The sequence below is a fragment of the Pleuronectes platessa genome, chromosome 2 (assembly GCF_947347685.1).
Source record: "Pleuronectes platessa chromosome 2, fPlePla1.1, whole genome shotgun sequence".
In the NCBI taxonomy this organism is placed as follows: domain Eukaryota; kingdom Metazoa; phylum Chordata; class Actinopteri; order Pleuronectiformes; family Pleuronectidae; genus Pleuronectes; species Pleuronectes platessa.
This window is the reverse complement of record NC_070627.1, coordinates 15,516,722-15,536,122: the sequence shown is the minus strand read 5'-3', so window position 1 is coordinate 15,536,122 and position 19,401 is coordinate 15,516,722. Positions and strand designations below refer to the sequence as shown.

At 40.6% G+C, this 19,401-nt stretch overlaps 2 protein-coding genes across 3 annotated transcripts in view; one reads left to right on the top strand and one right to left on the bottom strand.

Moving 5' to 3' along the window:
* The window catches only part of LOC128425379 (40S ribosomal protein S26), a 178,121-nt gene that overhangs the window by 133,756 nt on the left and 24,964 nt on the right, over nucleotides 1-19,401 (bottom strand). The gene's annotated exons all lie outside the window — the stretch shown is intronic.
* On the top strand, nucleotides 4,709-18,003 carry prkcda (protein kinase C, delta a). Of its 2 annotated transcripts, none has more exons than XM_053411775.1 (18): nucleotides 4,709-4,867; nucleotides 8,202-8,331; nucleotides 8,495-8,694; nucleotides 8,777-8,843; nucleotides 9,648-9,804; nucleotides 10,230-10,261; nucleotides 10,427-10,512; nucleotides 10,978-11,107; nucleotides 11,192-11,292; nucleotides 11,643-11,739; nucleotides 11,870-12,000; nucleotides 12,741-12,914; nucleotides 13,000-13,091; nucleotides 15,246-15,308; nucleotides 16,120-16,258; nucleotides 16,359-16,547; nucleotides 16,751-16,879; nucleotides 16,979-18,003. In XM_053411775.1, the coding sequence occupies exons 2-18, from the start codon at nucleotides 8,223-8,225 to the stop codon at nucleotides 17,135-17,137; spliced, it is 2,055 nt and encodes a 684-aa protein (XP_053267750.1). In that variant the 5' UTR covers nucleotides 4,709-4,867; nucleotides 8,202-8,222; the 3' UTR covers nucleotides 17,138-18,003. The 2 variants fall into 2 exon arrangements, with proteins under 2 accessions (XP_053267750.1, XP_053267744.1); XM_053411769.1 differs by lacking the exon at nucleotides 4,709-4,867 and adding an exon at nucleotides 5,042-5,179.

Sequence of the window (19,401 nt, the reverse complement as noted above, 5' to 3'; positions counted from 1 at the left end):
TCATTTTGTTTTCAATCACTTCAAGTACCAAGTTTATATTTATTTCTAATGGTATTTTCTTGTGCTTGTTATTCTCTTTTCACCAATGAAGCAAGAAACGGGATCGCTGAAGAATAAACCGGGCTAAAACAGTCATCCTTTTATTGATGCTATGTGCTAATAAATTAAAACAACGAGTAATGAAATGCAATGAGTGCTTGCAGTGGGATGAATGGTGGAGGCTTTTTTTTCTTCTTTACAGTGGGGCAGCAACAGTGTCATAATCAGAGCTTACTTCCATATTGCCGCGGGCAGGAACAATGCAGAGAGAAGCAAATAATCAATCATAAACACCCAGCCTACCCAATAAGGTCGAATGCATTCAGCACTGTTACATGTGCACAGCCTCGAGACTCATTAACGACTGAGGAGGTGAAGCATTACCTGAGCTCACCTGTGGCCTTTTCTTTTTCTTTAACCCAAGATGCTCTGACAGCAGAGTTGTGTGAACTTTTTAATGACTGACTCACACTTTCAACACGAGAAGCCAATGCACAATGTCGTGAGTAACAACAGCGAGGCTTCTCATCTCCTTGCAGTGTTGTGTGGGCAGCAGATCCTCAAGAAAAATGGGAAGATTTCATTACATAATACCTGGAGATTTAAATAAACATGCCAAAAAGCACGAGAGAGAGAGAGAGAGAGAGAGAGAGAGAGAGAGAGAGAGAGGGAGAGGGAGAGGGAGAGAGAGACGTAGAGAGGTAGAGAGGTAGAGAGGTCGAGCTGCGAAAATAGGTGTGTCAACTTGACATTGGCTCGACAGTTCTGGGTCTGCGCTTTTTCTCCTGATTCCCTGCACCCCTCGGAGATGGGGAGAGGGAGCCAGAAAAATATGTTGTGTAGAGGGTGGAAGAATAGCAGGACAAACTCTAATGTCCCACTTTGCAAACTCTTTGCAGCCCACACTGCCAAGTCAATGTTACACCTATTCCACCTCCCCTAAAGCTTTAAATAGCCCACTCTCCCTCAGCGGGAAGGAAAAAAATACACAGCCTTAAGCACACCCTGCACCTGACTGAACATTTATTATCTCCCTTGCCTTAACATGGAGTCTGCATCGTGTTTTCCATTCTCCTGCAACACATGTCTGCAGAGGAACAAGCAGGTCTGGTACTTGTCACCAGGGGAGACAAACTCTGTCAAACTCTTTTAGCCAAAACAGTCAGAATGTTGTTTTATTTGTCCTTTTATACTTAAAGGTAAAGAATAGAATAGAAAAGTAGAGAATATGCTTTTTTGTTATCCTGTCAAACTTAAAATAAGATGATTACAGTAAATCTGTAGCCAGCAGCCAGTTAGCTTAGCTTAGCATGAAAAAGGGGATAAACAGCAATCATTGGCAACATGCACCCCACCACTACTTCTAAGTAAAATACATAATCCAGACATAAATTGAAAAGTAAAAAAAAAGGCCTTAATTTATATATAGCGCATTATTGCTTGAAGGCCCTATTATTTTTTCTGGTAGCAGTTGCCAGGCAACCAGTTAGGACTCCAGTATGGGAAATTAACTTAAACCAAACATATAAACACATTAAATACACATTTCTGGTTTTAACACTGTTGTTTTTGTATTCAGATATAACTTTACAATTAGGTTAAAACGGGAATGTGGATCTTTATGCCTTTGAGCTTACATGCTTGTTCAGACTTGAGAGCAACATCAATCTTCTCACCTATATCTTACCCTTTTCCATAGCTGCTTGTGTTCGGTAAGATTCATGTTCCTTAATCTGCCTATTTTTGCTTATTTTGCTTTAGGGTTTGAAGCTTTAGTGCTATAAAGTATGAACAAAGGACAGTTTTACATTTTGTTGAATTTTCATCTCTTTTGTTGGCTTGAAACCCTCTACAATGGTGCAATGTGTTCTTTTATGACCCTTAATCCCAGGTTAGGATCATAGTGCTGATATAATTAGTTAGGAAGTCAACCAACAAGTGATCTCTTCTAATTGGCTAATTTACATTATCTTTAGGGGCCCAGATAATATTTAACAAATCCAATATTTCACTTTTAAAAGTATTTTTCTTACTTTTTAATCATTGCTATGTTTTTGATTTATCTTGGGAAACTTGGGCGTGATCACAACCTTCATGAAATTCACAGATTTTATCAATTCACTACAATTTCACCTTCAAATGTTTTCACTATCCCGACCGTTCCATGGCAGAGACATACAGCTGAATGCTTCGATTCCATGCAAGTAGGTTACTGCGTTGCTCTCTCTCTCTTCTTGCTAAATTTAACATCCGCCTGTTCTACAACCTATACATCCCGGATAGTGACAGGATGTATGTGTGTGGGTGTGGGTGTTTGCTCCAGGAAGAACAGAAGGGGAGGCTTGCTTGGACTTGAATGTGTGTCTGTCAGAGTCAGAGAGGAGTCAGTGAGCAATGAGGTCTCTAGTGCGCGCACACATAGACCCACATGCTCACATGAGACTGGTCTATGCTATAGACTTCCTGTGTCTGCCATGACTCACAATCTGCCTGTTATGCAAGTCCTCGGCAGAGAGGGAGAACACTGACACACCTGTGCCCTGTCCGTCTGCTCCTGGCAAGTTTCACTTAACTTGAACTCACAGCAGCACATGTAGTTGCATGGACTTGTAAACTTCAACTAAACACAAAATTATGACTCACCCTGCAATTCTCTGCTGCTTTCTTTATTTAGAGCTTTGTTCACTTCAGTCAATATTTCATTTGTGCCATCAAGATGAGAATAGCTCAGTTGGCATGAATGAGGTTTGCACACGGATGTCTGTATGTATGTGTGTGTGTGTGTGTGTGTGTGTGTCTGTGTGTGTGTGTATACTTGTTCGTTCTACCTCTTAAAGACCTTTTCTAGCATAAACACTGACCTTGTCAGGACCATTAGACCACATGGGGACCAAAGCTCGGCCCTAATGAGGCAAAGCATCATTCCTGAGGTCATGGATAAGTTTAGGTGTGAGATGTAAGGTTAAGGTTAGGGATAAGGCTTTCTTTGGCTGTTGAAAACGAATGGAAGTCAGTGTAAAGTCCTAATGAGGATATCTGTGCAAACCTATGGTCCAGGTATTAATCATGTTGTGGGGACCAAAATTAGTTTAAACACAGTCAAATTATGGGGACTTGTCTTCCTTATGGGGACATAACCTAAATCACAAAATGTAAGGTGAAGTTTAGTTTAAGGTCTGCCTGAGTTTCCAGAAAATTTATGTTAAGTCCTCCGAAGTCATGGAGACACGGATGTGTGCGAGTGTGTGTTCGCACGTGTCTGAGTGAGGGGGTGGGGTATGGGGGTGTGTGAATACAGGCATGTATTATAAGTTTAAGGTGCTTGTGCTTAGTTTAGAACAAGAACAGATCCTCTTGGCTGCAGGAGGAAAAATCTGCCACCTCCTCACCGGCAGAAAACCTTAGCTCAAACCTCAAAACTGCCCCCGCAGCCTTCCAGCCACGTGACCCCACCCCCCTTCCACACAAATGTGGAAAAAAAAAAAGAAAGGAAAATCTTCCCCCACATATGAGACTAAGCTACAGCAATCTAGGGCACTCTCAGCAGCAATGCAGATATACATGTGAAATCGGTGGAGTCCAGTGATGTCTGCGTTGGGATTTCTATGATGGAGCGACCGTGAATCGCTTTAGAGACGATCGCTGTATCTTCTGACAAAACATCTCCTGTCAATTTGGACATTTGTGGAGCCCCGATACGCAAATCAAACACCAGAAATATAGGTCACCATATGTCGCTATAACTTTCATCTAACAAGTAAACTTAAAAGACAGGCTAACATACCAAAACTTGAATGACAGAAATTATTTTTTCACAGGATCAGGCCACCCCAAGTTAATTTTGAGCAGTTGCTTTTTAAGATCAGGCTTTATTTAAATGTGCCACCTTTTCCTATCTGTGTGCCCCCTGCCCCCCAGCAGGAATGTAGATCCACCCCTGATGAGAGGAGCTAGCAATGGAGTCTGATCTGATATCACAGTATCTGAGAACAAAAAGAGTAATTTTATTCACGAGGAAAAATAAATTGTCAGAGGTAAAAATAAATCAATCCAACTACACATTGGTTTCTGTGACTCACAACACTGCTGTATGATTGTTATTGTAACACGTGTACATGTATTCATTCAACCATGTCGGTAGTTTCCCTCTCAATTCAGGTGATAAACAGGTCTGCAGTGATTAGCACACACTGACATGTGAATAGAAAAAGACGTATTAGGCTGCAGCGTGTGCGTGTGTGCGTGTGTGTGTGTGTGTGTGTGTGTGTGCGTGTGTGTGTGCATAACAAGTTGACAACTGTCCTGATCGTGCATTATGATAATTGGCAGGCTCTCTATTCAAAATAGGACAGCTGGTGTGTGTGTTTGTCTGTGTGTGTGTGTGTGTACACCAGGTAAACGTCACAGCCTGTAAAGAGAGAGAGAGAGAGTGAGAGAGAGCATCGGTGTGTGTGTGAAAGAGAGAGAGAGCCTCAGCAAGAGCGAGAGAAATAGAGAGAGCGAGGCCCAGTGTGTGTGGGTGAGTGAGAGAGAGAACCTAAGCGACAGAGTGGGATCCTCAGAGAGAGAGAGAGAGAGAGAGAGAGAGAGAGGCTCAGTCTGTGTGGGTGAGTGAGAGAGAGAACCTCAGCGACAGAGTGAGATCCTCAGAGAGAGAGAGAGAGAGCGAGCGAGAGAGAGAGAGAGAGAGAGAGAGAGAGAGAGAGAGAGACACCTCACTTCCTCAATCGTCGGAATAAATGAGCGAAGAAAAGGAGAGGAAGCTAAAGAGCAACTTTTCCTTCGAGCTGCGGTGATCAAACACCTCGCACCGCAGCTGCTGGACGAGGTGAGGCTGCCATTACTGTTTCTATCTGTGTCTGAATGCTGAATTCTTACGTTGGAGTTTGCAAAAAGTTGTTGAAAAGGTTGTAAAGGTTTCCGCCAAACCATCTTCCTCTTCTTCTTCTTCTGTGATGAACACACTGTAACTTGTGTGTTGTTTTACGCCACCAGCGGCGCTAACGTTAGCTAAATATTACTCAAACATGAGCGTTGACTTACATTGGCAACTTTTACGTGTTAATTAAAAGCCCATTCGTCGCTTTACATAAACAACCGCAGCAACTTTTTTGAAAACACCGCTGGCTCGTTTTTAAAGGTACGTGAACTAAAAATGGAGCGGCGGAATCTGTGACCTGTCACCACTGCGGGAAGACAAGAGATTTTTAATGGCCACCAGCTTTATGCAACGACAGCTACCACGGATCCCGTGTGAACACTGCGGGTGTGTGACAACAGTTGTGGGGCTGTGGTCGCGCTGTGGAATTCCAGCTCAGGTCACAGAATCTCACGAAGTAGGTTGTTACACCGAGAGTACAGAGGCAGCAGCAGGAATGTGGGCAGGTCCGGGCAGCTAACAGAGGGGAGACGTGCTTTCTGATATTAATGGTAAAGCGCTAGACATACGTGTGTGTGTGTGTGTGTGAGAGACAGAGAGAGAGACAGAGAGAGAGAGAGAGAGACAGAGAGAGAGCGCGACAGAGAGAGAGAGTGTGGCTGCTCACTGTGGTCTGAGTCTGTGACATCTGCTCCTCCGCCAACTGACAGTCGACCACATCCTTCAGAGAGAGAACGAGAAATCAAATGCACTGACTGATCCTGCAGGTTGATGCCACTGGAAAGTCTCAGTGATTCAAACCTAGTTAGAGTGTTAATAGCTGTGACCGCTTGTTTTTGTAACTGTTGTGTCAATCTGCCCTTAAAAGTGTAGTTCAATGCAGACGGGCTGCTTCAAATCAGTCTGAAGTGGTTTTACATGCATTTAAATTAGTAAGTAGTTTGACAATCACAATGGAAAAGGGAACACAAATATATAAATAAATCAAAACATACAGAACAATTAATTCCTTTATATAGCTTGAATTGGAAGGCAGCAATCAAAATTGCCTGATTGTTGACGAGCTCTGGCTAACGCTGCACAACCGGAAACATCTTATCATAAAAGCAATACTTGGCAAAGAAGAAGTGATTTCGTAAAAAAGGAACTTGCAGTTTTATCCGGGTGAAATTAAGACGTAGTATCAAATTGGTACATCCATTTGCGTACTTGTCGGTAGTCAACCCTGTATTTTCAGCAGTATCGGAAAAATAAATTAGGATCTTATCTGAACATTTCCACTCTTTTTCTTCCTGTCCTGGTGTGAGGTCTCACTCTCCTCATTTGTAAGGATTTTAAATTGCCCTCAAGCTACTAATGTCACTACTGCCACTGTATTATAGTTATCCATCCAATACTTATATTTCAGTGGCTTATCTCATATTTTTTAATATGGTATTCAAACACAATCTCAAACATGCAGATACAGTGCTTTTTTGGGTCATTGCACCTAGTCTTTGCCCAGATTGCAGGTGCAATAGTATAGTATATTTAATTAGCCTTAGTAAAGGTACTTGCTACTACAGCTAACAAACACACAATGTGTTGCTCATTAATAGAGGAAGTAGGTTATAAAAATGAAGTCTGTTAGTACTGGTGCAAGAGACCTATCTACTGAATTTACAGTTGGGACTAATCGAAACTGCACATGAACAGTTTGCTAGGAAATCAATCACCACCGCCCTCTTTCACACAGTGTGCTTGCTATTGATTAACTCCTAAAACCCTGGACCACAGCTCCCACAAGCATCCAGTGTGGGAACATTATTATTCATCTTTTTTCCCTCCCTGTTTGTTCTCTCTGTGTTTTACTCTGATGGCCTCAGTGTTGATAGTATTGGGTTAAGGATTGTAAAAAGCAGCCGGGCCTACTGCAGAGCGCTACATGCTTGTATCTGGATTGGAGACATGTCGAGACTTGCTCTGCTCTCGTCGGTACATGCAAACACCTCTGCTGCTGCTGCTGCTGCAACCTCACAGAATCTGTACTGTGAACAAATAAATACACAGTGACAGGGAACCAAGCAAGTTGGCCAGCGACAAGTATGATGTTGGCACATTTGTGTTTGTATTTTATACATAGAGGTGAGGAAGTCGTAGAGCAGCATGGGTGCGACTGAAGCTCCTGCCAACTCATGGAACTGACGGGCGTCACCTCTTGCATACAATGTAGAAACTGGTGTTAAGATTGTGGCTCTGCCTGTATATAAGCTTAATGGCACTATCTCATAGAAACTGGTGCGCTGTATGACCACAACACAGTTATGTAATTTGTCATACAACAAAAACATGAAATACAAAATACATTTTAAAGATACTATCTTTTACTCACAACAACCAGCTATGGAATCAGATACCTGCCCTCCATACAAAAACAAGTGTTGTCAGTGGTGTAAAAATGTTCCATGTGGGTGTGACTTATTTAAATGTCCTGTTCATACCTGATATTAAAGTCTGTCATTTGGACCTGATCACAAGTGGACAGCTTTGAGCACATGTGTGAATGCACCAAGGACACATTTCAGATCCGGCACATTTGGAGGTGGTTTGGGACGAATGCGGCTTCATTGTTTTAGCTGTTTTAACACTCGTGTGTCTTTGATCACCTACTCAGCTGACGTCCTCAGGCCTGGTCAAGTTTAATAATGGACCAAAAATATTTTAAAACACCTCCTATGTTTTATGATGTGTTGATTTTTTATTAGAAGCCCGCCACAATATAAACACTGAGTGCCTCACAGGCTATTGATTTTCTTTATTGTTTTTTTTTGTTATCTCGAAAGAGTAAAACCCTGTGCCAGTGTAGAGCTGTGCACAAAGCATTGATTTGGTCTCTCTCTCTCTCTCTCTCTCTCTCTCTCTCTCTCTCTCTCTCTGTCCCTCTCCCCCCTCCCTCCCTCCGTCTCCGTATCGAGCAGAGAAGTGAGATTATAAGTGGCCACTTGAGATTCTATCTAATGTCAGGTGTATACTGACTGCTCTTGTGCTCAGATCACGCATGTTCATGTCAGTTATGTACAGGGCCAAAGTGAGAGCGCAAAGTATGAAAGTAAACACAGTGTCATGGTGGAGCCGGAGTCAAATTTCTTTCCGCTTAAATATGAGCCAGCTACGTGAGAATATACAACTGTGTGTATGTGTTTAATATAACAATGGATACACTGATATCTATGTGTGCAAATTACATAATATAATAGATAAAAGTCCCCATGGTAACACTGGGTTTGTCTGTCTCTGAGAGCAGGTGATCCTAGGACCTGTCACCATGGCTCCTTTCTTGAGGGTCACCTTTAACTCGTACGATTTGGGCGTCCTGCCTCCTCTGGCAGACCCTCCGTTCTGTGCAATCAAGATGAAGGAAGCCGTAACAACTGGTGAGAAACTCCTTCACAGGCTACACAACTCAGTTTTCATTCCTAAACTGTACCTCCTGCAATATTTCCTGCACTGTATGAATTATAATATTAATATTAATAATAATTCACTCGACTAAACATTTTTCTTCTTGTCTCTCTCTTTCTCTCTCTCTTTTCCTAGAGCGAGGTAAAACCCTGGTTCAGCGGAAGCCCACAATGTACCCGGCTTGGAAGGCCAGTTTTGATGCGCACATCTACGAGGGTCGTGTGCTCGAGGTCCTGCTGATGAAGACAGCAGAGGAGCCACTGGCTGAGGTGTCCGTCGGTGTGTCCGTCCTCGCCGAGCGCTGCAAGAAAGCCAACGGCCGTGCTGAATTCTGGGTATGACATTACAAATTATTATCTGTTTTTACAGATCAATATCTCAGACTGTCTGTTTGTAACTGTCTGTGTGTTTACCCAGGTGGACCTCCATCCTTCTGGGAAAGTGATGATGGCAGTGCAGTATTTTTTGGAGGGAATGGAATCAGGTGAAATTACTATTGCTATTCTATGCTCTTTATTTCTTGAACTTCTTTCTTTAATCTATATCTATATGATTTTCCATAGCTACTACCTTCATGTACTAACTACATACTGTTAAAAAGACTGTGGTTTCAAGTCCCTATCATTTGATATTCATGACAAAGAGTTTAGAGGAAGTTATAGTTTAAAAAAAAAGAAGTCTCTTAAAGAGTTAACATTAACTCAGCTGGTTTACTTCATCAGCTCTGTGTGGGTGTCAGTTAAATTGCCAGTTCCATGGAAACACAGTCAAACCATCACACCGCACACCAAGTTTTTCTCTGAATTCTGATTATTTCACAGGGACATGTCATCTTTTGAATCACGGCTGAAACTCCACTTGTGTAGTGAAAACGTCATGTGAAATAACCCAAATGGAAAACTTTGAGTTGATGTAATTCCGCCCCCCCCACCACCACCACCAGTGATTGTTAAAATAGTAGAAGTGTGAGTGCATATGGGGAAGAATATGTTCTTGATCTGTAACTTAACTTTAAAATTGATAAAACCTTATCAGCAGGCCTGCAACTAGTCTGATTTATAGTCTGTAGTTTTCCTTCCTTTCATTTTAACCCCACCCCATATATCAACAGGCTGTCCAACCAGTGTTTTTCCTTCCCATCACCGCAGCCATTCACATCAGCAATTGTTTGTCCCCATAGGTTAACATTGAGACTATTCTTTTATATATTATACATTAACAAATCAGCACTTTTTTCCTTTGCAGTGTTGTGGGATTAATGAGCTGTGTTTCTCTGTGTATCTTGAAGAGGGTACACAGGCTGGGAAGGAGGAAGATGTTCCTACTCTGAACCGCAGACGTGGGGCCATCAAGCAGGCCAAGATCCACTTCATCAAGAACCACGAGTTCATCGCCACATTCTTCAGACAGCCCACTTTCTGCTCCGTGTGCAGAGAGTTTGTCTGGTTAGTAAGTCCCACTTTTCAGCCCCATAAACACATTTTCAGGGCAGCTAAAGGAGAAATCACAAACCACTGATCAGATAAGCTAAAACATTAGATGAGAGAAGGTGATTCAGATTTGCCGTAACATTTTTCCAGCAGTTCCAAACTCTCTGAAAAGGCAGATATTTTTCAAAGTGAGTTTGATGTTCTATTTGACCAAAAAGGTCAACTTTTCCTTTAAGTTGCAATGTTTGTCTGTGACAATGATATAGTTAGTTCTCCCCGAGGGCTGCATATCTCCACTAATGTGCTTTGAAGAACTCACAGGAAAGGATACTTATACACAAATCTGCATGGGTGTCCTCCAGCTGTTCATTATCACAAGGATTAATCAGAAAACCATTTACAAGATCAAAGAATGAGTTGTGTCTCTCTGTCTCCCACAGGGGACTCAACAAACAAGGCTACAAATGCAGACGTAAGTGTGCAATAAACACCGGTGCATCGTGCTGTAATTGAAGTGTAATATAACTAATATTTGCTTCAAAAATACCTTTTGGTTATTTTGATTATCATTGCTAGTGTACAAGATAGAGAATCTCAGATACAGAATCTAACTATACAAATCTTTTTTCTTTATCAGAATGCAATGCAGCCATCCACAAGAAATGCATAGACAAAATTATCGGCAGATGTACCGGCACTGCTGCCAACAGTCGGGAGACTATGGTACGTAACACACATTTCTGCAGCACACCATGTTCTGTTAGCGTTGTACATATGTCACATTAGTGTGTGGGCTTTTCTCACTCCAGTCTGGGATGTTGTAATGAATCTTTCCTCAACAACTTATAAAATGGTTATTTAAATGAAATGGCATGTGCTGCTCGGTCAGAGTCTGATGGGGAGATAACAGTTAGGGTCCACTCTATTTTCAATGATCATCAATATTGGAGGATAAAAGCAATCTAACCAACTGAATGATTGAGTACACACACCCACACAGTGGGAGAGGCAGTTTAAATCAGAGTGGGGTCGAAATTGGGAGAAAAAAAAACAAGTAACTTTACATTCAGCAGTTTGGCAGTGTAAACTCAAAGAGGGAAGAAGAAAACAGATGAGAAGAACTGAGAGGTTTTCACAGTTATCTTGCCGGTCATTCATCGAGAGGATGACTTCTGTTTTTTCCTGCAGTTCCAGAAGGAGCGTTTCAAAATTGACATGCCGCACCGTTTCAAGAACCACAACTACATGAGTCCCACATTCTGCGACCATTGTGGAAGTCTGCTGTGGGGTATTGTCAAACAAGGCCTGAAGTGTGAAGGTACATTGCAGATGTGATTGTTTAATCATGTTAATTTGTTTAGTTTGGTGTTTAACTGACTTTTTTTTTGTATTGTTTTTGCAGACTGTGGCATGAATGTTCATCACAAGTGTCAGGATAAAGTTGCCAACCTTTGTGGTATCAACCAGAAACTACTAGCTGAAGCTCTAACACAAGTCAGCCAGGTGAGTTCCTGGAGACGGGCACACATTGTAATCATCAAACTGAGTATCACCTGAAAACACCCACTCCCGAATTGTTTGGTGTGACACCTGACCACGCCGGGAACCTGAGCCTCCTGTCCTGGTGTGTTTAAGGACCAGCTCTTTGTGCAGCTTCCAGCTCTCCTCTCTGTTTACAGGCCCCTGGTTTAAAAACCAAATGGCTGTAGTTTGTGGGACAGTCACATAATTAATGTTCAAAGCATAATCTGACAGAATGTGCTCCCATTGTATCGACACACACAGCTAGATGGGTAATGATGGTTGGAAAATTTCAGTCTGTTTCATGCCTTTTTTTGTCTTTGTTCCATCAGAAGTCGTCCACTCGTCGTTCGGATCCAAACCTGCCTGATCAGACAGATATTGGAATCTATGATGAAGTTAACAAACTTTCTGGACTGGATATCAATGGTTAGTGAGTGTATGTGCATTTAAGCAGTATAGGCTTGGTCCGGATTATAACACTCACAGAATAATATGTGAAAAAGTAAAATTTTGTGAATGAGAAAATTCAATGTTTGGTAATTTGTTTGTCCATTAGACCCATCTCCGTATGGCAAACTGTGGGAGGGGTCTGGTCCTCGTTCTCAGTCTCGTATCACCCACCTGACACAAATCAACGTGGACAACTTCATCTTCCACAAGGTTTTGGGAAAAGGCAGCTTTGGCAAGGTACCTGAAATGGAAATACACAAATGAAGCCTTTATTGTTATGGCATTGTATTGTACAATGGCAGTGTGAATGTAATTGTGAGATCAGGTAGACAAATGGTGAGTCAGGGCGAGTAAGTGAGTCACACAGAAGTGAGTCCTGTCAGTCAGAACAGCATGTCATGGTTACATTTAACATATTGAATTTGATTTGATTGCTTGTTGCTTTATTATTTTTTATTGTATTGTACTCTTGTTTTGCTAAGTAGATTAAATTGAAGGTTTTTGTTTTGTCGTATATAAAAAATAGAAACAAAAACAACAACTATATAGATTATACTTAAGTGTTTGATCAGACTGTGAGCTGCAGCCACCTGAAACAGACCTATGGAAATCTGAAGTTCAATAATTTATTCTTCATTTAAGAGAATGCCAGGAGAACCCGAGGAAAGCAGCTACCCAGTAATTACACCCAATCCAAATAGCTGTTCACCTGAACAGACCTTAACACAGTGAAAAGATAAACACTATTAGCAACTGTTGCGAGCTATCAATTAACCGTATCAATTAACAAGCAGTTGTACTGGAAAGAGCAGCAACAACATAGTAATGTACTAAAATTCAATATAAATTCATATAAAATACAATAATTTGTTTCTGTACTTTAAAGATGAATTTATATTTCTGCAGGAAACAGTAGAACTCTCTAAAGACCTCAAGTATGATTATATAATTTATTATCTACTCTACTCTACTCTCAGGTTCTCCTAGCAGAGCTGAAGGGTCGTGGAGAGTACTTTGCTGTGAAGGCCCTGAAGAAGGACGTAGTGCTGATGGATGATGATGTGGAGTGCACTATGGTGGAGAAGAGAGTCTTGGCTTTAGCCTGGGACAACCCCTTCCTCACCCACCTGTACTCCACCTTCCAGACAAAGGTAGTCTTATCTCCTTAGTTCAAATTTCTCTCAACATAATTAGTTGTGATCATGTAATCAATACTGAAGTGAAACTTGTCCACAGGAGCATCTGTTCTTTGTGATGGAGTACCTGAACGGAGGAGACTTGATGTTTCATATTCAGGAGAAAGGGCGCTTTGAGCTCTACAGAGCCTCGTGAGTCACACCTGTCCCACAGATTTGACGATACACAATCTCTGAGGAGAACACACACAACCTGCCATCGCTATTCAACACTTACATGTCCATGTTGCTGTATAGAGACTCACATACAGAATCAATGAGCTGATGGAAAGCAGAAACTCGTAAAGAGGAGCCTATGTTTACTCTCTCCCTTTGTCACTCTCTTTGTCTCTCTCCCATTACGTTTTTTTTCCTTTTACATTATATATACTGAGCCCTGATGGCTTCGAGCTGGGATGTTGTCCATTAGCTGCTGCTCACTAGCCTACTGGCCTTGTAAGGACTGAGCAGCTCTTAGTGTATTCTTTGTGCGCAGCTGTATCAGTTATCGCCATCCACCATTCCCCTCATCACTCTGTGGGAAAACCTCCAGGAAAAAGACAATACCACACTAGTTGAAGAAAGTGTAATTTTGTAGAAATCTTGTTGGGGCCTGTGTAACCGCAAACTGAAATTTTTAAAATCCCCTCGTTTACCAACACATATGTGAATGCTGAGGAACAGTTCTTAACAGGTGCTCTTAGATGCATAAATCATGCTTGAGGGCAATAAACAAAATCTAAATAGTTTTGTTTGGAAATGAGCCAATTTTGAAAGCAAATTTACAAAGGCTGATTTGCCCTATTTTATGAAATATCTTCGTTACATTGTATTAGTCAGAGACTGTATACAGACTTATACATGCGCTCGACCAATCAGCAGCTTTTCTCAGCTGTCAATCAGGTTATTTTACTCTACGTTAATAACTAATTCAAACCAAATTTACCTAGAAAATTTGCTCTTGAACAAACGTTGTGATTAAAGTGTGATTAAACCTCCCTAAAATAACAGAAATCATCCTTGAGCTAAATGTATTTGACATGCACTTTTTTGGTCCATGTTCCCATGGAGGAGGCCGGGTTTACAATATGTACTGCAGCCAGACACCAGGGGATTGAACAAGATGACTTTTGGAGTCATCATGTCGTCCATCTTTATGAACAGTCTACTTAATTAGTCTTTTATTGTGCTATGTGCAGATACCTCCCTCACTCAGAGCAGAAAATTACTTTGAAAGGGAAGCAAGATTTCTTTTTGAGTGACTGTGACTGTGAAGGGAAAGTGAAGTGGAAAATCACTTTATATTATTTAGACTGGGACTGCATTGCTCTATTCACTGCTTAGTGTATGTTATGGTCAGGCACTGATCTTGTTGTGAACGGTGCAGTTACATCTCCTGTAGTTAAACTGGTGTCGGCCTCCTGGATCCATGAGATGACAGGAGTAATTCTCCACCTGGCAAACACTGACTGACACCTGATCTGGTGTTGGCATCCCCAGTCACCCAGTGACTTGTATTCAGCCTGGATGGATAATTTACCCTCGGCGAGCGTGGGCTGATTTAACATCTCAGATGTTTGTTTGTCTACATGTTTGAATCTAATGAATACATTTGTGTTTTGCTGCACAAGCTGCTGCAGAGGAATGGAAACACTGCTAAATTCAGTTTTTCTTGGACGACTGGCCTCTGTGCTCTTTGTTAGCACAGTAGCTGCTTCTAACCTGTTGACCTTGTAACATAGAATCTACTTCCTCACAAACTGCATGCAGATACATGCAGCAGGACCAAATGTCTTATTCTTCCCCTAGACAATCAATATTAGACTTCATTTTACATTTTCCAAGTGTTTGTAGGGTTGTTTGGAGAGCACATTTAGACATGTACATGTATATGTGTGAGAGATAATGAGTAGATAAAACCTGACAGTCTATATGGTCCTTGGCGGTTGGTCATTTACAGAGTATAACCAGTGAGTGGGTTAGAGCGGAGGTTTCTCTTATCTACTCTTTGGACTCTGTTGTTTCACCTGAGACAGATGACCAGAGGAGCTGGGCAGTGATAGGCTAATCCTTTAGCCCTGAGCAGCTCTCAGGTTTCACATTATGAGAGTGTTATTCATCTGTATCCTACTCCATACAAATGTCCTCCTCAATAATTCAGCTCTACATTGAAATTAGTCTGCAGTGACACCACTGTTTAGCAGCCAGCTCTGTTGTGAGATCGCTGCAGAGCAGGACGTGTGTCTTTCCACCGAAGATGATGGGTAGTTAATATCAATGCTGTCCCCTCCATCTTTGTTTTCCCAGGTTCTACTCGGCTGAGATCATTTGTGGTCTCCAGTTCTTACACTCCAAAGGGATCATCTACAGGTCAGAGCAAAATACTAACAACATCAGGATGGGCTGTACACTTAAATGACAGTACTACTAATTCTTCATGTTTAACAAACTAGAAATACTATTTCCTATTTACACCACAACTGACTAGTTTGAATTATTATATACAAGACCTGTGATTTCAGTTTATTTGCAAGCACGATGTGAAAACAAACCTACAGATCTTCTAAACTTGCTATGTTAGATAATCCTACACATTTTAACACTTTTTTCTTCTGAAAACGTCATTATGATTGTGTCATACTGCAGTTGACTGTTAGAAAACTCTGTGGATGTAGTCCAGCAATCCATGAAACATGGATTCTGTCAAGAAAAATGGCAAATTGTTAATTTCTTGCATTAAATATATCTGTCTCTGAAAACTCTGAAAAAATAATAGTGTTTGTAGTTGCATATCCAAGCATAAGATGCGTATATATAATATTTTCAACATTTTGGGAAAATCTACATAGGGTAATAAATATTCAGTTTGATGATTATGATTTATTGTAGGCAAGCTTACCAGAAGTAAAAAATAAACTTAATTAAATTAGGTTGAAGACATTTTAAATGAATGTAAAAAATCATGGAAAATAATTTATATGGTCCTGAAAATAATTTGTCATGAATTTTGAGTTTGTTTCTTTGTAGGTTTCGAAAGACATTTAATTATCTAGGAACGCTTTTTTGCTTTTGAATTATTGTGATAAACACAAAATAGTCCGATCTGACACAAATTATTGTTATGTTCAAAATCATGCGTGTTTCTTTTCTAGTTAATCACAGTAGATTGTTTTGTTTCCAGAGATCTAAAGTTAGACAATGTGATGCTGGACTATGAGGGACACATTAAGATCGCTGACTTCGGGATGTGCAAGGAGAATGTGTTCGGAGAGAATCGCGCCACAACGTTCTGTGGCACTCCTGACTACATCGCTCCAGAGGTACAGTTTTTTTTTACAATTTAGAGATGCTCTTCTGAAATAAAAAAAGTCCATAAAAACAAGTATCATGATTCTTATTCATAATATTGTGTTTCAACAGATCCTGTTGGGACAGAAATACTCATTCTCTGTTGACTGGTGGTCATTCGGGGTGCTGCTGTATGAGATGCTGGTCGGCCAGTCGCCTTTCCACGGAGACGATGAGGATGAGTTGTTTGAGTCCATCCGCATGGATACTCCCCACTATCCCCGCTGGATCGACAAGGAGGCCAAGGACCTAATGGAGCAGGTCTCTACCATCTCTCCCATCTGTCGTACTGACTCTTTCATATTTCCATGTTTGATAATTTTATGGCAAAAATTTAAGAATCATATGCTTTGGTGTGATTCTTAAATTTAACTTTTTTCTTTTGGACAGGGTTAATTCTGTCCTGTGTTTATGTTGTTATCGTGCCCATGCACGCTTTACTTACTGTTACTGTTTCCTTGCAGTTGTTCGAGAGAGACCCCACCCGCAGACTCGGAATTGTAGGTAATATTCGTTTACACCCCTTCTTCAAGGCCTTTCCCTGGCAGGCATTGGAGAACAGGGAGATTGAACCCCCCTTCAAACCCAAAATAGTACGTCTCTATCCCACAAATCATTTGTTTGCATACATCTACAATCCTGTGAGGACCTGTTTCCCCTTTTAACTGACACTTGTACGTGGTTGATTACAGAAAGCCCCGAATGACTGCAGCAACTTTGACCGGGAGTTCCTCAGTGAGAAGCCTCGTCTCTCTCACAGCGATAAGAACTTCATCGACTCCATGGACCAGTCGGCGTTCGCTGGGTTTTCATTCATCAACCCCAAGATGGAGCACCTTTTAGAAAAGTGACCCTTTTAAAGTCAGACTCGGGTCACATCTCTCCTGGTTTCTGGGACAGTTCACTTAGTCTGTCACAGATTAATCAGATGTTCCACAGTCAGTGTGCATGTGACCTTATTTTAAGCACGAACTAATCTCCTTAGGTACATTTAGAAATAATAAGAGTAGAAATTGGCCCTCGTACTGTATATGTTGTCAATGTATTTGTGTGCATGCTTATTATTTGTCTAGGTTGTGAAGACCTCTGCGAATAATAATAATAATGAAAATAATATTAGGCCGGGAGGCCTGAAATCCTTGCATTCCACTTGACATCACTGCTACCAACTGCAGCCATTCTGATTCCCTTCTGGTACTGCTCAGTTCAATTCAACTGGGGTTGAAAAATAATGAAGAGGGAAAGAAACGCATACGAATAAATTGTACTGTATACTTCAAATGTAGAACGTGTGAGTGAGGCGACTGGATGTAAAGAAATCTCAGACCAACAAAAAACCTTGTCCATGTTTGTTTTAGCTGAATAATGAATGTTACCTGTCTTCGAAACACCTTCCTGACTTCTTGTTGGATGAATCGTGTCTTTATAAAGAGCTTGTGGTTGTCTGGTTGACAGTGCCATGTAAAGATCAAATGTAAACAGAGCCTCATCTGCTCTCTGTTGTTTGGAAATATCTCATCTGTGGATTGAGACTGAGCGGGTGCAGAACATTTTGTAACGGTTCGTGAACAATGAGCAGGAAGTCACGAAAAAGGCTGTATATAAAGAAAAATGTATATGTACAGTATGTTGTTGTAACATGTATATTGGTTCACTGAGGATGTACTTTTTTTACTGTCTCCATCTTTTACATCTGATTAAAAAAAAAAATCATCAACTCCCAACTCCGATGTATTTGTTCTAAAACTCCTGCACTTGTCTCTTCTTCTTCCTGAGTCCATGAAAGAACTGTACGTTTCAAGGTCAGACCAGGATTTATTGTGGTGGAAGTTCTCACATTATCAATGACCGGTTCCTTGAGTTAGATGTTTACTTATTACTCCCGTATCAATGTTTTAATATCAATATTTGGTTAGCGCTGAAGCAACATACATTTAAATATATATGCTGCTATATTTATTGTAGTTTTATGGTCATTTTTTCATTCTGACTTGATTATAATGTACAGGGAACATGTTAGACACGTTGAACATGTTCTCACTTTATCATGCTTTCCCTTGAATTGATTGTATTTTACAGATAGATGGATGGATATATATATATATATATTATAGATAGATAGATGATAGACTGATGATACATAGATATCAATTTTGATGATTATAACTGCCATTATTGGTGTTAGTATTGTTGTTATTATTAGGCCATATTGAAATTGTAAGGATTATAATATTATTATTATTTTAATTTTTCTGGTTTTATTATTGCAATGTGTGGTCATGCTTCAATTTCTGTCATCTTTAAGATCATTGTCCCCTCAGCAGTCAGACTTTTAAACCAGCTGTAGACCTGGTGTATGGCAAACACACGTTTTAATATATTTTATATTTTATTTTATATATATATATTTTTTTTTAATTTAATTAAAAAGTTTTTTTAATGTACCTCCTGCGCAGAAGTGAATTGCGCACATTCTACGCAGAACTACAGCTATTAAAATTAAGGATTGGATTACCTGGTCAGAAGATGGACAAATCGTTAGAGAATAAAGTAGTAGTTTCCAACCGTGGCTTCTGACGCCTTAAAAGAAACACAGTGTGGGACACATTTAATTTAATAAAATTCCCCAAAATCATGCAAAACCGTCTAGTTTATGTTCGTTGATCAAATAAATGAAAATATATTCCCATCAACTAGCACAAGGAGTAAGGGTCACTCATTACTCATTAATCAAATCAATGCTCCAGCCTCCTGACCTTTTACTTTGAAGGTGAGCTGTCTCTCTGTCCCCTTTCTGGATGTCCTCGTTCAAGTTTAACTTCTCAGGTTGACTTCCACTTCATGCACAGACCAGGTGAGGCCTCACTACTGCACCAATCTACAACAACAAATCATTGAAAATGGCTCAACGGTGCTACCGAGACCCCAGGAACATGTTCACATTGACCTCTCTTCACAAAAATCGATACACATGTGTATCATGACCAGACAAACAAAAAAGGTGCAATTAGAAGAACGCAACAGGAAGCCTGATATGTTGTATTTAGTAGCCATTTTAGCCATATTCCACATATTACGAAGTCATTATTATTTAATTTTTTCAGGCAAAACGCAT